This window comes from Raphanus sativus, chromosome 6 (genome assembly GCF_000801105.2).
Source record: "Raphanus sativus cultivar WK10039 chromosome 6, ASM80110v3, whole genome shotgun sequence".
In the NCBI taxonomy this organism is placed as follows: Eukaryota; Viridiplantae; Streptophyta; class Magnoliopsida; order Brassicales; family Brassicaceae; genus Raphanus; species Raphanus sativus.
In genome coordinates this window covers 48,449,180-48,470,449 of record NC_079516.1, presented here as the reverse complement: position 1 = coordinate 48,470,449, position 21,270 = coordinate 48,449,180, and the positions used below count along the sequence as shown (strand labels likewise).

The 21,270-nt window shown below is 39.0% G+C and overlaps 7 protein-coding genes across 8 annotated transcripts; 4 read left to right on the top strand and 3 right to left on the bottom strand.

Annotated features, from left to right (window-relative positions):
• The first annotated feature begins 284 nt into the window (after window positions 1–284).
• On the top strand, window positions 285–2,283 carry LOC108807244 (cytochrome P450 710A1). Its single transcript, XM_018579506.2, has one exon. It carries the CDS (start codon window positions 592–594, stop codon window positions 2,095–2,097), a length of 1,506 nt encoding a protein of 501 aa, XP_018435008.1. The 5' UTR covers window positions 285–591; the 3' UTR covers window positions 2,098–2,283.
• Window positions 2,284–7,536: 5,253 nt separating this feature from the next.
• Window positions 7,537–8,649, top strand: LOC108812055 (60S ribosomal protein L18a-2). Its single transcript, XM_018584198.2, has 4 exons — window positions 7,537–7,639; window positions 7,754–7,869; window positions 7,948–8,011; window positions 8,126–8,649. The coding sequence occupies exons 1-4, from the start codon at window positions 7,625–7,627 to the stop codon at window positions 8,465–8,467; spliced, it is 537 nt and encodes a 178-aa protein (XP_018439700.1). The 5' UTR covers window positions 7,537–7,624; the 3' UTR covers window positions 8,468–8,649.
• A 436-nt stretch (window positions 8,650–9,085) lies between these two features.
• Window positions 9,086–9,807, bottom strand: LOC108812056 (eukaryotic translation initiation factor 1A). The gene has a single exon (XM_018584199.2). It carries the CDS (start codon window positions 9,719–9,721, stop codon window positions 9,275–9,277), a length of 447 nt encoding a protein of 148 aa, XP_018439701.1. The 5' UTR covers window positions 9,722–9,807; the 3' UTR covers window positions 9,086–9,274.
• A 1,084-nt stretch (window positions 9,808–10,891) lies between these two features.
• On the bottom strand, window positions 10,892–11,859 carry LOC108812053 (chlorophyll a-b binding protein 1, chloroplastic). The gene has a single exon (XM_018584197.2). It carries the CDS (start codon window positions 11,684–11,686, stop codon window positions 10,988–10,990), a length of 699 nt encoding a protein of 232 aa, XP_018439699.1. The 5' UTR covers window positions 11,687–11,859; the 3' UTR covers window positions 10,892–10,987.
• A 515-nt stretch (window positions 11,860–12,374) lies between these two features.
• Window positions 12,375–13,374, top strand: LOC108812052 (chlorophyll a-b binding protein 1, chloroplastic). Its single transcript, XM_018584196.2, has one exon. It carries the CDS (start codon window positions 12,470–12,472, stop codon window positions 13,268–13,270), a length of 801 nt encoding a protein of 266 aa, XP_018439698.1. The 5' UTR covers window positions 12,375–12,469; the 3' UTR covers window positions 13,271–13,374.
• Window positions 13,375–13,418: 44 nt separating this feature from the next.
• Window positions 13,419–17,717, bottom strand: LOC108812057 (pentatricopeptide repeat-containing protein At2g34400-like). 2 transcript variants are annotated; one of them, XM_056987364.1, is made up of 10 exons: window positions 16,758–17,717; window positions 15,740–16,686; window positions 15,128–15,650; window positions 14,862–15,017; window positions 14,576–14,780; window positions 14,414–14,476; window positions 14,263–14,319; window positions 14,078–14,174; window positions 13,836–13,995; window positions 13,419–13,721 (listed from the first exon to the last, which is right to left on the bottom strand). In XM_056987364.1, the coding sequence occupies exons 1-3, from the start codon at window positions 17,663–17,665 to the stop codon at window positions 15,556–15,558; spliced, it is 1,950 nt and encodes a 649-aa protein (XP_056843344.1). In that variant the 5' UTR covers window positions 17,666–17,717; the 3' UTR covers window positions 13,419–13,721; window positions 13,836–13,995; window positions 14,078–14,174; window positions 14,263–14,319; window positions 14,414–14,476; window positions 14,576–14,780; window positions 14,862–15,017; window positions 15,128–15,555. The 2 variants fall into 2 exon arrangements, with proteins under 2 accessions (XP_056843344.1, XP_056843343.1); XM_056987363.1 differs by having other exon boundaries at window positions 15,128–16,686.
• Window positions 17,718–18,604: 887 nt separating this feature from the next.
• Window positions 18,605–19,554, top strand: LOC108810194 (aquaporin NIP2-1). Its single transcript, XM_018582323.2, has 3 exons — window positions 18,605–18,869; window positions 18,968–19,408; window positions 19,489–19,554. Exons 1-3 carry the CDS (start codon window positions 18,741–18,743, stop codon window positions 19,552–19,554), a joined length of 636 nt encoding a protein of 211 aa, XP_018437825.2. The 5' UTR covers window positions 18,605–18,740.
• The last annotated feature ends 1,716 nt before the right edge of the window (window positions 19,555–21,270 follow it).

The following is a 21,270-nucleotide window of genomic DNA, read 5'->3' as shown; positions in this document are numbered from 1 at the left end:
CCACATCTAATATTCTATTAAGTTTTTAAAACCAACTTCGAAATATTTCATTTACAGTTCTGAGAAATTTTGTGAGAAATCTCTACTCTTGACCTTTTGAAAGGCCGTCGAATAGCTTTTTGAATTAAAAGGCATTTCATCTGGTATATAAGAGCAAAACATCAGTAAAAATATATTCAAACTAAAATTCTAAAAGTTATTTGATCGATTGAGAGATATATTTATTTTAAACGCCACAATCACGTGAAAAGAAAGCAACAGTGAACAGACAATTCAAAATGTTCCAGGCCCTTGTGTTGTGAGTCTTCATAAGAACACAAAAAAACAGAGCCGAGAAAACATTTTCTGAATTCTTCTTATCGCAATACTATTGCACGCAGCTTGAATCATATTCCCCAAAACCCCCTTAGAAAATTCTGCAAAAACCCCGCAGACAGAAAGAAAGAACACCAAGAAAGACAAAAAAGTCAGACAAGACAAAGCAAAACCCTCTTTGTCCAAACCATTCCATATATACAAAAACCCGACACACATATCACAACCCATCCAAGAAAAGAAAGCTCGAAGAATAGTTACAAAAACAAAGAAACAATGATTTTCTCTGCTTTTGCTTATCTCGCACCATACATAACTTCCGCATTACTTCTCTTCCTCCTCCTCGAGCAACTCTCCTACCTTATCAAGAAACGTAACCTCCCTGGCCCTCTCTTCGTCCCTCCAATCATCGGCAACGCCATCTCTCTCGTCCGTGACCCCACTTCCTTCTGGTACAAGCAATCCGCAACCGCGGGAACCTCTCCTGGCCTCTCCGCCAACTACCTCGTCGGGAGATTCATCCTCTACATCAGAGACACAGAGCTCTCCCACCAAGTCTTCTCCAACGTCCGCCCCGATGCCTTCCACCTCGTCGGACATCCCTTCGGCAAGAAGCTCTTCGGTGATCACAACCTCATCTACATGTTCGGCGAAGATCATAAATCAGTTCGACGTCAGCTTGCTCCCAACTTCACACCTAAAGCACTCTCAACCTACACTGCTCTACAGCAGCTAGTCATCCTCCGTCATATCCGCCGGTGGGAGGAAACTCTCTCCGGCGTAACTCGTCCCGTAGTTCTACGAAACCTCGTCCGTGAACTCAACCTAGAAACATCTCAGACAGTGTTTGTCGGACCGTACCTTGACAAAGAAGCAAGAGACAGGTTCCGTACGGATTACAACCTCTTCAACCTCGGATCCATGGCGCTTCCGGTAGACCTCCCGGGTTTCGCCTTCGGCGAAGCTCGCCGCGCGGTGACGAGGCTGGCGGAGACGCTCGCCGTCTGCGCGGGAAAGTCGAAAGCGAGGATGGTGGCAGGGGAGGAGGAGCCGACGTGTCTGATAGACTTCTGGATGCAAGCGATAACGGCGGAGACGAACTCCGGCAACCCTCCTCCGCCGCACTCCGGCGACGGAGAGATCGGCGGTTTCCTCTTCGACTTCCTCTTCGCCGCCCAGGACGCTTCCACGTCGTCGCTTCTCTGGGCGGTGGCTCTGCTAGACTCAGAGCCGGAGGTGCTGAGGAGAGTGAGGGAGGAAGTCGCGAGGGTTTGGTCGCACGAGTCCGACGCGCTGATAACCGACGAACAGCTCGCGGAGATGAAGTACACGCGCGCCGTCGCGCGTGAGGTCGTTAGGTTCCGTCCCCCGGCGACCATGGTCCCACACGTCGCTGCTAGAGACTTCCCTCTCACGGCATCGTACACAGTCCCGAAAGGGACTATCGTCTTTCCCTCGGTTTACGATTCCTCGTTCCAAGGGTTTACTGAACCGGACCGGTTCGATCCGGATCGGTTTAGCGATGCCAGGAAAGAGGATCAGGTGTTTAAGCGAAACTTCTTGGCGTTCGGGTGGGGACCGCACCAGTGCGTGGGCCAGAGGTATGCGTTGAACCACCTTGTGCTCTTCATCGCAATGTTCTCGTCGCTGTTGGATTTCAAGAGGGTTAGATCGGACGGGTGTGATGAGATCGTGTATTGCCCCACGATCTCGCCTAAGGACGGGTGCACGGTGTTCTTGTCTCGCCGCGTCGCAGCGTACCCCAACTTTTCGTTGAATTGATTTTGAATATTCTGTGTTTCTATTTTTTCTTTTGCGTGTGGTTAAAGTGAAGAGTGTGATTTTATCATTTTTTTGTTTGTGATTTGTCTCTCGAATTGAGAGGTCTTCAAGTGTTTATTGAATTGGATTTGATAGGAGGTGTCATTGTTTGTCATATCTTCAAGATTATTTTAGTCCCTTTTATCATGTTGGATTTTTAACATGTTTTATGTGTTTGGTAATTGGTATAACTTCCAAAAGTTCAGTTTGTGTCAACTTCATTGGATGCTCTCGAATGGACTATAGCTTCCATAGTTCATATTTTGCTTTTTGATATAGAAAAACAACAAGGCCCGTGACTTAGGTCTAGTAGCCAGTTTTGATTCAGAGGATGAGCAAACAACATCCGGTATTGGGTACATTGTATGCATATGGATTTTGAATGTTTCCTCTCCCAACAACAATAATTAAGTGATTTATTTGAACATAGGTTAACATCTTAAGTCGTTCAAAAAAGAGAGGTTACATCTTAAAATATTTGTTTTTTTTTCAGAATACAAATAATAAGAAAAAGAGTATAGATAATTACATTGACAAAGTAAAAAAAAAACAGCAAACAGAGATTCACATATGATATGAATATGCTAATCTTTGATCTTGGCTTCGCCCAATAGACAAAGTTTTCAGCCATCCAAATTTTACACCCTAATCTATATTATTAAAAGAGAAGTACACATATAGAATACCCCTTAGTTTTCAGTGTTATTTACACTTCTATGCCACTGACATTAAATAATACTTTCTATTTTAATGCTGTCTTTTCCACTTTAGTTAATGCATTTTCCAAAATTAAATTTGAATTAAATACACAATTAAATAGAAAAAATTACACTATGGGACAGTTTCAAGTTTTTAATTACAAGATGGAGCACTTAGTGCTACTAAGGCAGTTTTTTGTAACAGCTTCCCACTTGTCATAACTAGCTGGTCACCACATAACTAAAAGCACTAACACTTTGACTAACTAAATCTAGTGTTTTAGCGGGAATTTCTCTCCACCCCTCATCTTTATTTTTTTGGACGGTGTAGATTTTTTCTGAATTTTTTGACAAGACTTATATCTCCCAATTCACAACCATCCGATTACATCATCTATCTCACCAACTGATTGTCCAGATTTTCTGAATTTTACCATCTCACAGTTCCTTTTCAATTTTTTTTATCTTTTTCATTCTAACAAAAAAAAAGAAAAAATCAAAATTTCAGAAAAACTTCATATTCCTCGGACATTTTGCTGCAAAAAATAAGTTTGTTCTGCTTATCATTTCTTTCATCTTCTCAAACCCTCCTTTAAACTATTTTTTCCAATTCATTTCGCAAGTTATAATGTTGGACCATTGCATGGTCATCCCTGGAGAATTGACATCTGTCGGCTCGTTTTAGGAGTTTTTGATCGACAATAAGAAGATGACACGTATTGTTCCTGTCTGCGCGGGCGTACACACGTGTATACATTAGTCCCCATGTTCCACAGCGTCCACAATGTACATTCACGCCTTTGCCCGTATGTACACCATATGACGGTGTCCGTTTGTACACTAACGTCCGATGTCCATGCATAAACGATTATCTATGTATTTCAATGAACATGCATGTTGTGTACATGTGTACAGTTAAGGCCTATGCCCATGTACACCTTAGTGTCCATCGGCCACAGCGTGTACAATGTATATTCATGTCTGTGTCCATGTATACATAACTGGGCGTCCAAATGTACTATGAGTCATTTACAAAGATTGTACCCACGTGTATACATTAGTTCCCATGTTCCCACATGTATAAATGATTATCTATGTACAACAAATGTTCAATGAACATGCATGTTGTGTACATGTGTACAGTTAAGGCCTATGCCCATGTACACCTTAGTGTCCATCGGCCACAGCGTGTACAATGTATATTCCTGTCTATGTTCATGTATACATAACTGGGCGTCCAAATATACTATGAGTCCTCTACAAAGGTTGTACCCACGTGTATACATTAGTTCTCATGTTCCCACATGTATAAACGATTATCTATGTACAACAAATGTTCAATGAACATGCATGTTGTGTACATGTGTACAATTAAGGTCTATGCCCATGTACACCTTAGTGTCCATCGGCCACAACGTGTACAATGTATATTCATGTTTGTGTCCATGTATACAGAATTGGGCGTCCAAGTGTACTATGAGTCCTCTACAAAGGTCGTACCCACATGTATACATTAGTTCTCATGTTCCCACATGTATACATTAGTTCCCATGAAGGCCTATCCGCATGTATACCTTAGTGTCCATCGGCCACAGTGTGTACAATGTACATTCCTCTCTGTGTCCATGTATACAGAACTGTGCGTTCAAATATACTTTGAATCATGTCCAAAGGCCGTACATATGTGTATACATTAGTTCTCCTGTTCCACAGCGTCCACGAACATGATGTACATAAAAACATGGAGTTAGTTTACTCAATATACTCGTGTACATGTTGTACATAAAAACAAAAATGAAACATGGAGTTTGTTTACTTTATCCAAATTAATCATAATCTAACAAGAACATGATGTACATCTCTAACTCTATCCGAAAGAATCAAAATTTAAATAATTAAGAAAATTTAGACTTTACATTGAATTCTCCTATTGCATAAATTTTGTGTACACAAATTCACCATTTGAACATACAATGTTGAAACTTGTAAATCTATGTTACAAATTCATAAATGTCTAATTGAATGTTGCACCATGGTAAAATATATACGTCGATACTGGTAAACAAATGTATATATAGATATGTTCATTGTTGAGCTACTTATAATATTTCAAGATGTAATGGTTATAAAAAAATTCTACATTTGTAAAGCCACATTTGTTTATCTTTTTGAAATATCCACCATACATAATTTCATGTGGACAACTATATTAGAATGTATATGTGTACAAGATATATTTAAATGTACAATCTTTTTGTTGATTAGCCATATCTTTTTAAATATGTCCTCCTTACACGATGTTCCATCAGAGTGTACATGTGTACATTATCATCAAAGTGTACATGTGTACACTATGTATCCAAAATAAAATTATACAAAAACTGAATGATTAAATGTGTAAAAAAATCAAAATTGACCATTGTTGCTCGAATTTCATTTTGTGCCCATGTACTGCTGCTCAGAAATGAACCAGTGACAATGAGGTGAGACTTTAGACAAAGATGACAGTGAAGCTTTATCCTTTATCACTGATGTGGAAGAAGAAACACGACGAAGAAGATGATGTTACTGGTAGTCACTCGTCGGATTCTTCCATCGCTGGTGGCTCTGCAAGTAAACAGAGAGTTTTTTTTCTACAAAAATACAATAAAACAAAAGAAATCAAAGAACTTACCGTATGTCTTGGGTTTTTTGCAACTTGCCTTGGAAACATCCTATGAACTACTCTGGTCCGTCACAAATAGCTTCTCTAATAACCTTTCTTTCACATTCGCAACCTATCTCTACATAAAAAATTCCAAAATACAGATACAAATTTCCTAAAGTTCTACTGAGATAAACACAAGAACCTTCACCGCCGTCCTTCTCTTTCCCACGCCGGTTACGTCTCCATGGCATCTTTCTCCGAACAATTTACTGAGATTCTTTTTTCGTCGGAATTCCCGTCCTCTCACTTCTTTTTCTTCGGTAAAAGTAAAGAAAAAAAAATAAAAAAAAATTTGACATCCGCTTTTTGTAAATTAAAGTATGTTAAGTCTCATTTTGGGCCCACCACTAATTTTTGAATTTCAAACGTGAAACCAAATAAAACCCATCTTAACTAAATCCTATGTCACCGGTTACGTTTTTTGAAGGTCAATTTGAGTCTTTTCACTCAAAAACTACCTCAGTAGTGGAAACTGTTCTATATTGTAAATAAAAACTGTAAACTGTCTCTGGATGTAAATGACTCAATTAAATAACACTTCCTATTTTAATGCTTTGTCTTTTCCACTTACATTAATGTGTTTTCTAAAATTAAATTTGAATTAAATATACTTCATTAATTTTTCAATTAAATCAATGTCAAATTTAAAAAAATACATTTTTGTTAGACAAATAATTCATAGAAATTATAATATCAACTCTTCGTTTTACAAATCTGAACGAAAAGAATATTATCAAATTTGAACCGAAACTAGATACTATCCAAACGGATTTACCATTTTGGTATCTAAAGAACCATAACCAAACCTTATCTGAACGAAATATTTCAGATATTCGAATGTATTTAAATCATATTTATATACTTCAATATGTTAGCTATTTTCGAGTTAATATCCAAAATATAAGTTATTTTAAGTTGTTTAAAATATTTGAAATATAAAATATAGTCGAAAGTAAATATCTAAAGTAGATAAACAATAATCAAAACACCAAAATACTTAAAATATATATTTATTCTTCATTCAAATATTCAAGCTAAACATATTTTAAAATTTTAATTTAGGTACTTTGGCTTATAAATAATTTAAAGATATATAAATTTAAACAATTTAAAAATAATTTAAACGGGTTATCAAACCCGCAAAAATCCGAAAAAAACCGGAACCAAAGTTTATAAATACCGAATAGAGTTAGAATCTTTAAATTCAAAATCTCAAACCCGAATAGATTTTAACCGAATTCGAGTGGATATTCAAATATCCACCCCTAACTTAGTTAATATAAAACGATCAAATATTACAAATATACTATTTAGTATAAATAAATAAAAACTGAAAATTGATACCCGTGCGGTCGCACGGATCAAGATCTAGTTAGCACTTAATGAATTGTGTATGCCGTTTCGTGTGATCAATTGGTAGGCGAAACCTGAAAATGTGCTAAAACACCTTTCAGGGTTAAATCTTCATTTCGAAACAAAATTCACAATTAAATAAAAAGTTTGGATTTAGATTTAGTACCAATCAGTTTATCTAGTAGTTGGTTAGTAGGCGATATAACATTAGTTGAAAAGCATTATAAATTCATGTCATGCGGTGTGATGGTTATTATAAAACAAACTCGTACTATAATACCAATAGTGTTTATGGTTATTCTGGAATAAATTTGTATTATAATACTAAGTGTGTTTATACTGAAAGATCGACTTATATAAAAAGATATGAATTGTGTTTTTAGTTGATACAACCCATAAAAACGAGTCATGGAACACATATCAATATGGAAAAGCTAAACTCTGGTTTTTAAAAATAAATGAAAACCAAACTCTGTGTGATGTTAATAACAAGTCTTCTTCATGAAGACTATGTATACTCTTCATTATGATTAATGAAGTATGATGTTATAGAAAAAAAGAAGACCAAACTCTGTGTGGGTTTAAGACAAAATTGTATAGTTAACGGCCCATTGGGCTTTAAGATTTAAAGTTTGCCATTAGGGTTTCTGCAGACGCTCATTTATAAACAACAAAGAACTCTAACCTGCTTCCTGATTTCCACCGCACTGCCTCCTCCATCGAGACGAAAATGGGTGCCTTCAGGGTAAGCTCGCTCTTCGATTCCTTCTCCATCTCTAACATCCCCCATTGTTAAAGATATCATGTTATTGTCTCACTCAAATTCTGATCTCACCCTTTTTGTCTTTTACCTTGGCAGTTTCACCAGTACCAGGTTGTCGGAAGGGCTCTCCCGACAGAGAAGGATGTGCAACCCAAGATTTACCGGATGAAGCTCTGGGCCACGAACGAGGTTCGCGCCAAGTCCAAGTTCTGGTTAGTAAAATGATCCAACCTCTCTTATACGTATTTGTCTCATTCTCTTAACTAATAAACTTGAAAATCTTGATTTAGGTATTTCTTGAGGAAGCTCAAGAAGGTCAAGAAGAGTAACGGTCAGATGCTCGCCATCAACGAGGTAACGTACTTATGGAATGATAATCTTTGCTGAACGATCTAAAGTTATGTTAGGTTTAATCATTGTGTTATGTGTTTTGCTAAGTTAGATGAGGTTGGTTTGTTTTGTTTGTAGATCTTTGAGAAGAACCCGACAACGATCAAGAACTTTGGGATCTGGTTGAGGTACCAGAGCAGGACTGGATACCACAACATGTACAAGGAGTACCGTGACACCACCTTGAACGGTGCCGTTGAGCAGATGTACACCGAGATGGCGTCCCGACACCGTGTCAGGTTCCCTTGCATTCAGATCATCAAGACGGCGACCGTTCCGGCCAAGCTTTGCAAGAGGGAGAGCACCAAACAGTTTCACAATAGTAAGATCAAGTTCCCGTTGGTGTTCCGTAAGGTGAGACCACCTACCAGGAAGCTCAAGACCACTTACAAGGCCTCTAAGCCCAACTTGTTTATGTAATTTGGGTGAAGTTATTCTATCTGCTGCTGCTTTCGCTCTTCTCGGATATTTTTGGTTTTTTTTTAGGCTTTTCCATGGAACTAAACTCGACTTTCTTTGGATTTTGGTGGTTCTCGTTACTTCATGCTTATGGAAAACACTTTTTGTTTCTTAATTTATATGTTATCTTTTTTATTACTTAAGTCGAGTATTTGGATCACGAATATTTAAGAATAGATGCTCTGTAAAACATATGAGACACATTACATAGCGATTGATTTGTTTTCTCGATAATGCTCCCTCCATTAGACTTCCTTACAAAGAACAAGACCAGGCCTTAAAATAGTATAGTTGACGCCAGATCTTTCATATGTACTTCTTAGCTTGAAGCTTTGCCACCAGAGTTAATCCAAAGACATTAATAGACATTAACCAGTTTCTTTGAGCTAATCGCTCTAACTCATGAACCGCTCTGTAACAGCATCAAGATTCGGTTTCCCTTGGGAGAAATCTCACTTATTATTCTTTTTTTGGAAGTGAGTGAATTCTATTGTATTATATATCTCTCAATTTAGTAAAAAGAGAGGTGGAGAATTTTCATTGAACCTAACAATAGTATTAGTGCAGGTTTAGCACGTATTTAAACGAAAACCTTTAATTGTCTTATTTTATTAAACATTCAACCAATAGCTCTGAATAACACAATTCGAAACTATTCAAACAAAGAATGAAAATATTTTATAAACTGACAAAAATCTGAGAGAAGAAATCAATCAACTTTGAGAGACTAGGAAGTAAATAATAAAAAAATTACATGCGACGCTTAGTTTAGAGCCTATCAATCTCATCATCACCAAACTCAAAATAGTCCTGACCACAATCAACGTCATCTTCTTCATCAAACACACCAGCAACCCCCTCGCTGAGACGAAGGTCACGAGGAAGCTCATCACAACTCTTGAGAAAACGAGCTTCGTCAGGCGTATACTTGTGGATGATGTCAGCCTTGGTGTCGTTGGTCATATCCATCCTCAGTCCGACAAGAATAATGTCGCCAGCGCTAATCCAAACCTTCTTGTGCATCTTACCTCTGATGTGACACATCCTTTTGATACCGTCTATGCACTTGGCTTCGCACCGTCCGTTCCCGCACATACGGAGAACAAGAGCGTATTCTTGACCGTCTTCTTTGAATATGATCTCTCGTTTGTCGTCTTCTGCTTCTTTCTTTCCTCTCTTAATGTTTTTTCCTCCTTTTCCTTTGTTCTTCGGCATGATTTAAAACCTAAAGTGTAAAGAACTTGCTGTGCTCTCTTCTCTCTCTCGGATCTTTCTTTCTGTCTTTATTGTTCTTTGATTGTTTGGGGGACGTCTTCCTTTTATAGCCAAAGACATGCTTCATAATTTCCTTTTCACTTGAAATCAACTTTTTCCTTTTTTCTTGTCTTTGCCAATTCTTACTGCTCAGTTTCCTTTTTGGCTTCTTATAGAAAACAAGAAACTAGGTCAAAGAGACTTTAAGCCCATCTTAACTGGCTTGATCCTTTTTCTAGTGAATTTTAGATTCTCCGTCTAGCGTAAAGCTTGCAAAGCAAGCAATATCATATCTTTGTCGAAATCAAAGTTGGTTTACATTAGACCTAATGCCGCCGACTCAATTATCGTAATTAAACTGGTTTGATCGTCTACGAATAACACATCAAATTACACAAAACCATCTTTTCAATTATTTAATAGAAAAAATCATCATCAGTTCTTGTTTGTTCCTCCCCCTAAAATACACCACATAACATAATAATTTCGACTTATCTTAACATTCGGATGTTTCAAGTGATGTGTAAGCCATCCAAAATCTTGGAACGGCCAAACATGAAAAATGAGACTAGCTATGGGGATGTAAAAACAAAAACTAATCAGAAACTAACCTCCAGAAACTAGACCCGAACTCAAAAAGTTGGATAGATTCTGCTATCATAATATATTGTACAATAACACTCTGTCCTAAATAAGACCGTAAGAGACAGGACCAATGTTTTGCGAGTGCAGCGAGTCTCTCGAGTTATGAGTATAGTCACCTTGAACCTCTACATATTCTTTAGGAATGTAAAACAAGAACTTCAAAATTCACATCACCAAAAGTCCTAAAATGCTTTCAAGACTCAAAACAACATTCTAAGTCTTTTGATATTTCAAAGAAAATACACCCAAATATAGTTCACCAGCCGGAAAGTCTATTGATTGTTCCGTTAATCTATCACCTCTGTGTAGATGTTCTGCTTAAAATTAACTGCTTAGAGAAAAGTTGAGAATTAGTTGTTGGACTATAATGTGATACAATCATCAGATTATTTGAAGATATCTCTTTCTGTGGAAACAAACTATTTTGCTTGAACCCCTAGTTAGGTGTAAACAATATTAATCTCGCAAATTGGTTTATCCATCAAATTCATCAAGTTTAATAAATATTTCATAACATTTTTAAGTTTTTACATCACATTCAAGATTCAACAAACCGGATACACACAACACAACACGATCACATCACTTTCCAGGGACGAAGTTGGTGGCAAAGGCCCATGCGTTGTTGTTGACTGGATCAGCCAAATGGTCAGCAAGATTCTCCAAGGGTCCCTTTCCCGTGACAATGGCCTGTACGAAGAATCCAAACATGGAGAACATAGCCAATCTTCCATTCTTGATCTCCTTCACCTTTAACTCTGCGAAAGCCTCTGGGTCAGTAGCGAGCCCTAATGGGTCGAAGCTGCCACCTGGGTATAGAAGGTCCTCCGCTTCTCCCAATGGTCCTTCTCCAGCCACTCTGTAACCCTCAACAGCTCCCATGAGAATCACCTGAGTAGCCCAAATGGCTAAGATGCTCTGAGCATGGACCAAGCTCGGGTTGCCCAAGTAGTCTAATCCTCCCTCGCTGAAGATCTGTGAACCAGCTTTGAACCAAACAGCTTCACCGAACTTCACTCCGTTACGAGCCAAGAGCTCAGGGAAAACACAGCCTAGGGCTCCAAGCATGGCCCATCTGCAGTGGATAACTTCTAGCTCACGGTTCCTGGCAAAAGTCTCGGGGTCAGCGGATAGACCAGCGGTGTCCCATCCATAGTCGCCGGGGAACTCTCCAGTGAGGTAGCTCGGGGGCTCGCCGGAGAATGGACCCAAGTACTTAACCCTGTCGGATCCGTACCATGGACTACCAGATGGACCAGAGGGTTTGACTGATTTGCGCATGGTAACACGGCCGGTTCCAAAGACTTAAGAGGCCGCCGGAGCAAGCTTCACGGCCTTTCCGGCCAAAGCGGGAGAGGAGATAGCCATTGTAGAGGCGGCCATTGCTGTTAGAGTGTGGTGCAAGTAAAAAGTTTTTAAGATAACTTGTGATGAATTGAATGGTTAAGTTACGGTGAGGTTGTCATGTATTTATATTCTGAAAGCTATTAAGCTAATGGTTAAACCTTCAAGTTTCATTTTGCTTATCTCGGGATATCTGTATCTTGATTTCTATTGGCTGTTTACATTTTTAGAGGTTAGATTTTTCTTCTCTTGCTGAGCTTGCATTGGCTGGTCCCATTAGATAATCTTGTAGAGTCTGAGCAATATGAGAGTACCCATTGAGGGTCTGCCACGTGTAAAATCTGACGTAATTCTATCCGTTTGAAACGTATCAGCATCAAAAAAGTAATTCAAACAAAATATCATTTATAATCTGTGGCTATTAACTCAAAGCTGAAATTGTACTTATCACAAGTGTCATTCATTGCAACTAAAGAATCTAGTAGAGAGCTGGTGGCGTAGAGAGTTACACATAGGACAACAAATAGACCAATCCAAAATCTCGTAGGCCAATAAGAAAACAGATACGGATACTTCACAGATAACAAACCTTACTCTTAAGACTTCTATAAGACAGATCTACATCCCGACCATTCTCAATCACTCTCACCGGTCACAAAAAAAGTAAAACATAAAAAAAAAAGAAAAACATAAAACAAAAAAAGAAGAAGAAAAGTTCTAATGGCTGCTTCAACCATGGCTCTCTCTTCCCCTGCCTTAGCCGGAAAGGCCGTGAAGCTCTCACCAGGAGCCTCCGAAGTCTTTGGAACCGGTCGTGTCACCATGCGTAAAACCGTCAAACCCACCGGTCCATCAGGCAGCCCATGGTACGGATCCGACAGGGTTAAGTACTTGGGTCCATTCTCCGGCGAGCCCCCGAGCTACCTCACTGGAGAGTTCCCTGGAGATTACGGATGGGACACCGCTGGTCTCTCAGCCGACCCCGAGACTTTTGCCAGGAACCGTGAGCTAGAAGTTATCCACTGCAGATGGGCTATGCTTGGAGCCCTAGGCTGTGTTTTCCCTGAGCTCTTGGCTCGTAACGGAGTGAAGTTCGGAGAAGCGGTTTGGTTCAAGGCTGGTTCACAGATCTTCAGTGAAGGAGGGCTCGACTACTTGGGCAACCCGAGCTTGGTCCACGCTCAGAGCATCTTAGCCATTTGGGCTACTCAGGTGATCCTCATGGGAGCTGTTGAAGGTTACAGAGTCGCTGGGGAAGGACCATTGGGAGAAGCGGAGGATTTGCTTTACCCAGGTGGCAGCTTCGACCCGTTGGGTCTCGCTACCGATCCAGAAGCTTTCGCAGAGTTGAAGGTGAAAGAGATCAAGAACGGAAGGTTGGCTATGTTCTCTATGTTTGGATTCTTTGTGCAGGCCATTGTCACCGGAAAGGGACCTTTGGAGAATCTCGCTGACCATTTGGCTGATCCAGTCAACAACAATGCATGGGCCTTCGCCACCAACTTCGTCCCCGGAAAGTGAGCTAAGTTTATGTGAGTGAGAGCAGAGAAAGAGAGTTTGTGTTGTGATGTTTCCATTGTCGTGCCATTGTATTATTTATCAGAAATCGAACCTCTTTTTCTCAACTCTGTTTTTAACAAAAGACTCTTTAAGTGAAATGAATGATCTGTTCTTATTAAAAAAATTCATACGCAATTGCAGAATGATGTATATATGTTTTGTATTTTGTAACAAAATGTAGCAATACAGCCGAACAAAAAGGCAAATAAAAACTATATATAACAAAAACTAATGGCAAAATTACAACAGAAAAGAAAGAAAAAAGGTTTGAACAAAAGTAGAGTCCTATGATGCTTCACTTTCACTATTTTCTGAAACTCATGTGGTTCATTGTCGACATGAGACGTGTGTTGTAACTATTTAGTAAGTTTGACATAGAAACCTCTGTGAGATTCATGTTTACAGTTCCTTCCTGTAAATGATAAGTGGTTCTAATCTGTTAATCAAGAGTTCTATCTCTTCCTAAGCGAGAGCATTCCATTATCAACAATAGCTGCAATGGACCGGGAGCTATAAAAGGACTTACATGGTTAGTGTGGGACCTGGAGAAGAATGAGAGCTGTTAAATATAAACAGAATGAAATAGCAGCTCCAGCGAGGACATTGTGGAGCAGCCTCTTATCATCTTTTGTGGGTGTGAAAACAGACTTTAACGTATTGGTCAGCTCGAAAAGCCGGTGAGATACCTGAAGGAAAAAAAAATCAAGACAAATTATATAATGTAGAGTTGATGGCATTTTTTCGATATAGATTATACTTTTGCTTTACCAAGACATAGATGGCCGTGGTGAGCATAAAGTTGAGCATTGGGTATTATGGAACGATGGATAATAACCACTTAGGCTTTCCATTAGGAACATTCGATCTGCATGCAGAACATTGCAATTTTTGGTTAAATTTTCATTTGTAAGTCTCTGAGACAAATGTGCCTCTTAACACAGTTTCTTGCTGACCTTAGCCAGATGTGGAACTGAGATATATAGGTCTCCAGAGTAGTCTTGCCAAGCCACCTAGGAAGATCATGACAGTTGTGTCTTATTAGAGATGTGTCTATAACCAACACCAAGCTTAATCTAAATGGTGGACTAAGATTGAGAAACATACGCGAATAGTGTCAGGGATAAATTTCGCAGCTGTTGTGTGGAATTTCGCAGACAGATGTACACACTGAAACAACAGAATCAAAGCTAAAGTCATAATAAAGAAAGGAAGTCGGTCTCAAGATTTGACACTTTTGAGAGACAGTGAAGGGTTTTTGATACTAACGTTATTGGAATCCATGATGTGTAGGGATGATATTTGTTGTATGTGACCTTGTCAAGCTTGTAGATTATTTCGTTATACCGACTGAAGATACCAATGGCTCCATACACCATTAGAGTGAACAGTGTGTGCATCGGACAGATGTAGTACAGCATGTAAATCATTACTAAGAATGATGCAGCTGAAAGCCACGAATCAGCCACATCATCTGGAAGAAGTTAAAGATTTCATAAGCATCTTGAGTATTTGAAAGAAGCATATAGTGTGGTAAACTAATCAACAATATGACCTGAGTGAATCGTGCTAGGGAGAAATCCTTTCTGATATAGTAATAGGAGAAGTTCCCAAAACCAGTCATCCAGACATAGGCAGCGATGAAGAAGACCCTGATTGCATTATAATATATCTCAGCCGCAGCAAAGTAATGATACATCAGAAACAGAACCTGCAAAGACACAAAAAGCAGTGAAATAGCATTAAAAACAGATACAAAAGCAATTATCTAACGGATGAAAAGATAATGGACACCAACTGAGAAAAGAGTGAATCAGTTACCTGCATCCACCCCTTCCACTCTTCAGTCTGAAGACGTCATGGCTGACACTATGATGAGCAGACAGTAGAGAAAGATGAAAAAGGTCTCGGTTGTAGTTCTGCAAAATGCAAAACCTCAGATGGTAGATTCCTACCTCCAAACGATTAAAAGATATAATGTACACCATATCACACATCTCTAGCACATATATTGTTTCAGATCTTTAATAAACGGTTGAAACAGACAACGAGAAATTTAGAGGATTTTGGACTCTCCAAGCAAGCTAGTTCGAGCGCATTAGCGGAATTACATAAAGAAAAAAGTAAAAAGTTGGTATACCACAATCATCACAATTGTATGATTACCTATTACTCTATTAGCCTCGTAATAAACTTATAATTCATCTCAAACCAAACAGTTACAGAGTCATAAGTTAGTACTTAATGAGTTATGACATCTGCAACCACCTCTTCGTCCCCAAGTTATAAGCATCAAATGCAAATGAAGCAGATCGATTCATGCTCTCTTTGAGTCTTGAGCGACCTACAACACTTTGCACCTCTTTCAAAGTCAGAAGACGACCTGACTCACATCTTTAAGATCCTCAGAAACTCGCAGCTGAAGGGACTAACCAAAACTCAAACTCCCACTGGAAAAATCATACATTTCATTCTTCATCTCCTCTACCAACAAACCCAACAACGACCCAGCATCTTCCCTGCCACACTGTAAAACATCGCTTCCCGCCGTGAACTCCATCATCTCACCGTCCATCTCAATCCAGCTACATCCTGGTGTCTTAACAACGCCTCTGTCTCTCATCAACGCCCTCACCTTCGCAGATTCATCCCACATCTTCATCTCAGCATAAACCTTCGACGATATAACATAGTTCCCTGCGTTCTTTGACTCCTCCATCCCCATCAACATCTTCATTGCTTTCTCCCCAACCACCACATCTTTTCTCTTCTGACACGCTCCAAGAACCGCTCCTAACATGATCTCGTCTGGCTTCCCAGGAAACTTCTCCATGAACTCCCAAGCCTCCTTTAACATCCCCGCACGAGACAGAAGATCGATTACGTTTGTGTAATGCTCGATCTTCGGGACCAACCCGAACGAGGAACTCATCTCATGGAAATACCTACGGCCCTGGTCGACCAAACCCGCGTGCACACAAGCAGAGAGCACTCCCACGAATGTAACATCGCTCGGAGGAACTGACATCTGCTCAAAAAGTAACAGAGCTTCTTGAGCGTGTCCATGATGCGCGTAAGTAGATATCATAGCGTTCCAAGTGGCTTCGTTTTTCACCGGCATGGCTTCAAATACTCTAAGAGCGTCCCCTATGCTTCCGCATTTTCCATACATATCAACTAGTCCTGTCGCCACATAGATGTCATGCTGCAAGCCTGTCTCCGAAGCATATGATTCAATGCGTCTGCCTAACTCAAGAGCTCCAACTGAACCACAAGCAGACAGTACAGTAGACAATGTGACGGCGTCAGGAGAAACTCTTGAATCTTCCATCTCACGAAACAGCTTAATAGCTTCCATTGACCTCCCGTTTTGCGAATACCTGAGACAGAATCCACCTTTAACAACGGGTTATAAAGTTCCAGACTTTATATGAAAACAGTAGAGACTTACACAGTGATCATAGCATTCCAAGCAACACGGTCCTTGTTAACCATTTGATTGAAAACCCTACTCGCCGAGTCCAATTCTCCGCATTTTCCATACATACTGATCAACTTAGGCCCAAGAAACGAGCTTAAACCGATCTTCTTCCTGATAGCTACACCCTCCAGAAATCTACCAGTTTTCAAATCACCCAAATGTGCACAAGCACCCAACACACTAACCAACGTCCTCTCATCTGGCTCAACTCCTTCCTCCTCCTCCATCCTCCTAAACAAACCCACCACTTCTTCCATCTCACCCGCAAGAGAGTACCCAACAATCATCGAGTTCCACGACACCGTATCCTTGTCAGTAATTTCATCGAACACCTTCCGCGCATACTCAACGTAACCACATTTAGCATACATAATGATCAAAGAGTGATTCACATGCTCATCTCTTTCCAACCCGACTTTGAACAGCGAAGAATGAACAGACCTACCAACCCTAATCTCATGTATGTTCCCGCACGCGACGAAAACGAAATTGTAAGTGAAATTATCGGGTCTTAACCCGGAAAACTTCATCCGGCGATACAGCGAGAGAGCTCCCCCGTGATCGCGCCACGTGTTGGTTAGCCCTCGGATCATGAAATTGAAGGAGTAGTGGTTCGGTCGCTCCGTCGCGGAGAAGAGGAGAGAGGCGTGGGTGAAGTCTCCGAGCTCGACGGCTTTGGGAATCAGAAAATTGGGTTTGTCGACGGAGTTGAGTAGCATCTGGGCTTGGATCTCTCGGAGTTGGTTCACGGAGACGCATCTTTTCAGCCGGAGAAGAAAGTCGCTGACGAGATTGCGTCGTGGTTCTTCGGGTTGTTTAGGTTTGAGTGATGGGAATTGGCGGGAAAGGGAGGACGCTAGTCTCTCTGGTTTGAGCATTTGCAAAAGCTCAGGAGAGGAGCGCACGTGTGAAAAATTGAGTTTAAAATGGTGCGTGGGCCGGATACGGAAATAAATGAATATCATTAGTTATAAAGAAGATACGGTCCATAAATATATTAATATCATTAATTATACAAACTATTTGATTGATATGATAACAATATATATAAACCTGATTAATAGTCTTTTACCTCTTTTAATTAAATTTATTTTTGTTATTTCTTTTTAAAACTTTTTTGGTGAAAAAAAACTAAAAGCAGTCATTTGAGAATATGATTAATATATTTTTTTATCATTGGAACTTTTTTTTTTGAAAAAGTCTAAATTAGTCGGTTATAAACTGTAAGTCTAAATTATTATTGAAACTATCTTTAAAAAAATATTTTGAATTTTAATTTTTTTTTAATTCGTACCCCAAAATTTCATCCCTTAATTCTAAAACTTAAATCTATATTAATTAATCATAGTGATATAAAGTCTATTTACTTTTTAATGAAATATTTTATATTTGTTTTGATCCTTGAGACATATATTTGTGATAAAAAAATCTTTTGAATGTCAACGTAGAGAGATTCTCTTAATATATCATCATGTTAATTATAGTTTCTATTGTTAATAATATATTAATATTGGTTAGTGATAGCCTGATCAGGTAGCTGACAATCATTTGCTTTATATTCTATCATCAATTGGGCTCATGTAGTTTCCTAAACTAACAAAGTAACCAGAAACTAGAACATGATTTGACTTTGCTTTTGCATAAAGTATTATATATCCCTTTGGCTTTGCGTCGACCTGTGTCTTTTGTTCTACAAAACCATCTGCAATTCAACAGTATTCAGCTTTTATTTAATTAAAACACACACCCATTCAAATAATAAACTACCATTTTGCTCTAACAAGTTGCTCAAAAGCAAAATTTGACTTTTTATTCACTTTATTCTCATTCTGCAACTGTTTTGGTAAACAAACTATAAAAAGCAGAACCTCATAACAATCTCTCTACAACACAAAACTTCAAACATCAATCAAAGCCTTATACTCTCTTTCCAAAAAAGAAAAAAAAAATCAAATGGAAGACATATCAGTGAGCAAAAGCAACAATGGAAATGTTGTTGTACTCAACATCCAAGCTCCTCCTGTTTCAAAAACTCCACTGCCTTCTTCTCCACCATTGTTATCTGTCCACTTCTTGCAAAAGGTTAGTTCTTTTTTTCACAACCATTGAGTAACACTTCTTAATTCACACTTCTTGTCCGTACCCTTTTTCAAGTTTTTCTTGTTCACTTTAATCTGCAGCTTATAGCAGAACTCGTGGGAACTTACTACTTGATATTTGCGGGTTGTGCCGCTATTGCCGTGAACGCTCAACACAACCATGTTGTGACTCTTGTGGGCATTGCAGTGGTTTGGGGTCTAGTGGTGATGATTCTTGTTTACACTCTAGGCCACATCTCTGCCCATTTCAATCCGGCTGTCACTATCGCCTTGGCATCTTGCAAGAGGTTCCCTCTGTATCAACTCCCAGCGTACATAACTGTTCAAGTCATCGGATCAACCTTGGCTTCTGCGACTCTGCGTCTTTTGTTTGACCTAAACAATGACGTGTGCAGCAAGAAACACGATGTCTTCCTCGGATCATCTCCTTCTGGGACTGACCTTCAAGGATTCGTGATGGAGTTCATCATCACCGGCTTCCTTATGATAGTTATATGTGCCGTCACAACCTCCAAGAGAACAGTAAGTGATCAACAACTAAAAACACTAAACACATTTCTTGATCATCAGGTTTTTGATCTTAACATATATGAATCTTGCAGACCAAGGAACTAGAGGGTTTAATCATTGGTGCAACCGTCACACTGAATGTTATCTTTGCAGGGTAATTTTCGCTTTTTCTATTCTCAATCTCCATAAGCTTAAACTCTTCGATGGTAATGGATCTCTTTGGCTAACCAATGTAAAATGTTTCAATTCACAGAGAGGTATCAGGAGCATCGATGAATCCAGCAAGAAGCATAGGGCCGGCACTTGTGTGGGGATGTTACAAAGGGATCTGGATTTACTTGCTGGCTCCAACACTTGGAGCTGTCTCTGCGGCCTTGATTCATAAACTGTTACCGGCTACAGAGAAAGCAAACCCTGAGTTCTCCAAGACAGGGTCTTCACATAAAAGAGTTACAGATCTTCCTTTGTGATGATTGTAGATAAATCTTTAAGGCCAATCCTCGTTCTTGTATCTTAAAATATGTCAAACAATCCTTATTGTATGTAATACTGTATAGTGTTCGATTTGTAAGAATTTATTTGTTTTTAATAAAGAAAGATACAGAGGCACGAGCCTCGAGAACAAATCCTGTTCAAGTAAGAATTGTAGACTGCAACGTTCTAGTTTTGACTCTCAAAGAGGAAAAAATCTTTGAATGCAGAAAGATAACTTGTCAAGAAAGCATGAGAATGTCAAACAAAACCAAAAGAAAGTTATTTTTAGAAGCATGAGAATGCTTCAAGGGTAGATTTATAATCATTATCAGTGAACAGATGGTTGTAGAGTAGATGGTATACTTGGATTGAAACCACTGTTCGATTCAATGTAAGAATTGCAAATGCAACATTCTAATTTTGACAAATCAAAGCCAGGGAAAAGTCTCTGAATGCAGAGAGGTAACTTGCCAAGAAAGAATGAGAATGTCAAACAAAACCTAAAGAACTTTTTCTTGTTTAGATAAATGGTCTTTCACTATATCCCTGGTTGCGTACCTGTCCAATGATGAGAGAGTAGACATCAACGGATAAGGCAAAACAGCATCCTCCGAAAGCATATGTGCCTCTGATCAACTTGATAAAAGAAAAAACTCTTAACACCGGTTTCTTGGATACAACTCGAATCACATGAGGTTATTGGCAACTTGATAGAAGAAAAACTCTAACTATGTTAGCTTAAATAGGAGACAACACAGTTTCCCAAAAACAGCTTGATCCCGCGTGATGTTGTCGGCATATCCGACGGTCTTGCCGGTTTAGTTGGTCGGCTTAACCTAGGGCTTAACCGATACATGAGTTCGTTGTGGGTTCCTCACGGAGAGGACTGTAGAGATGCTTATCATTTTCTTCCATACTCAGAGAAGAATTTTCGGTTAAGATTAGGATTTTATATTTACTAGGGTAACGGTTGATGATATATGAACCAGTGAATACTTCCCTACGAATTTATTCCTGACGTGAATTATGAATAATCTCATTTGGATGGTATATTGGGTTTGATTTCTTAAACCACTTCAAATTAAGTAATGAAATGGGTTAAAAAAACAAGTTTTGTCAAATCTACTTTATTTTCTTCTGCAGATAGCAAAAGAGAAAGTGAAAGTCAACTCTTGAGAAGATCGAAAAATAATGGATAACATTGTGCAACTACTCCACTTGTTCCACACAAAAAATTATGGTAGGATCTTCAATCTGAAGTTTTCTTTATTTTCATTCTACTTTCAAAACAGCCCCTCGGAAATCAATTTATTTAGAAAATAACCCAATATTTATAAAATTGTAATTCATGAGAACAGATCTAATATTAATTCATGCCCATTGCAAAACATAAAAATATA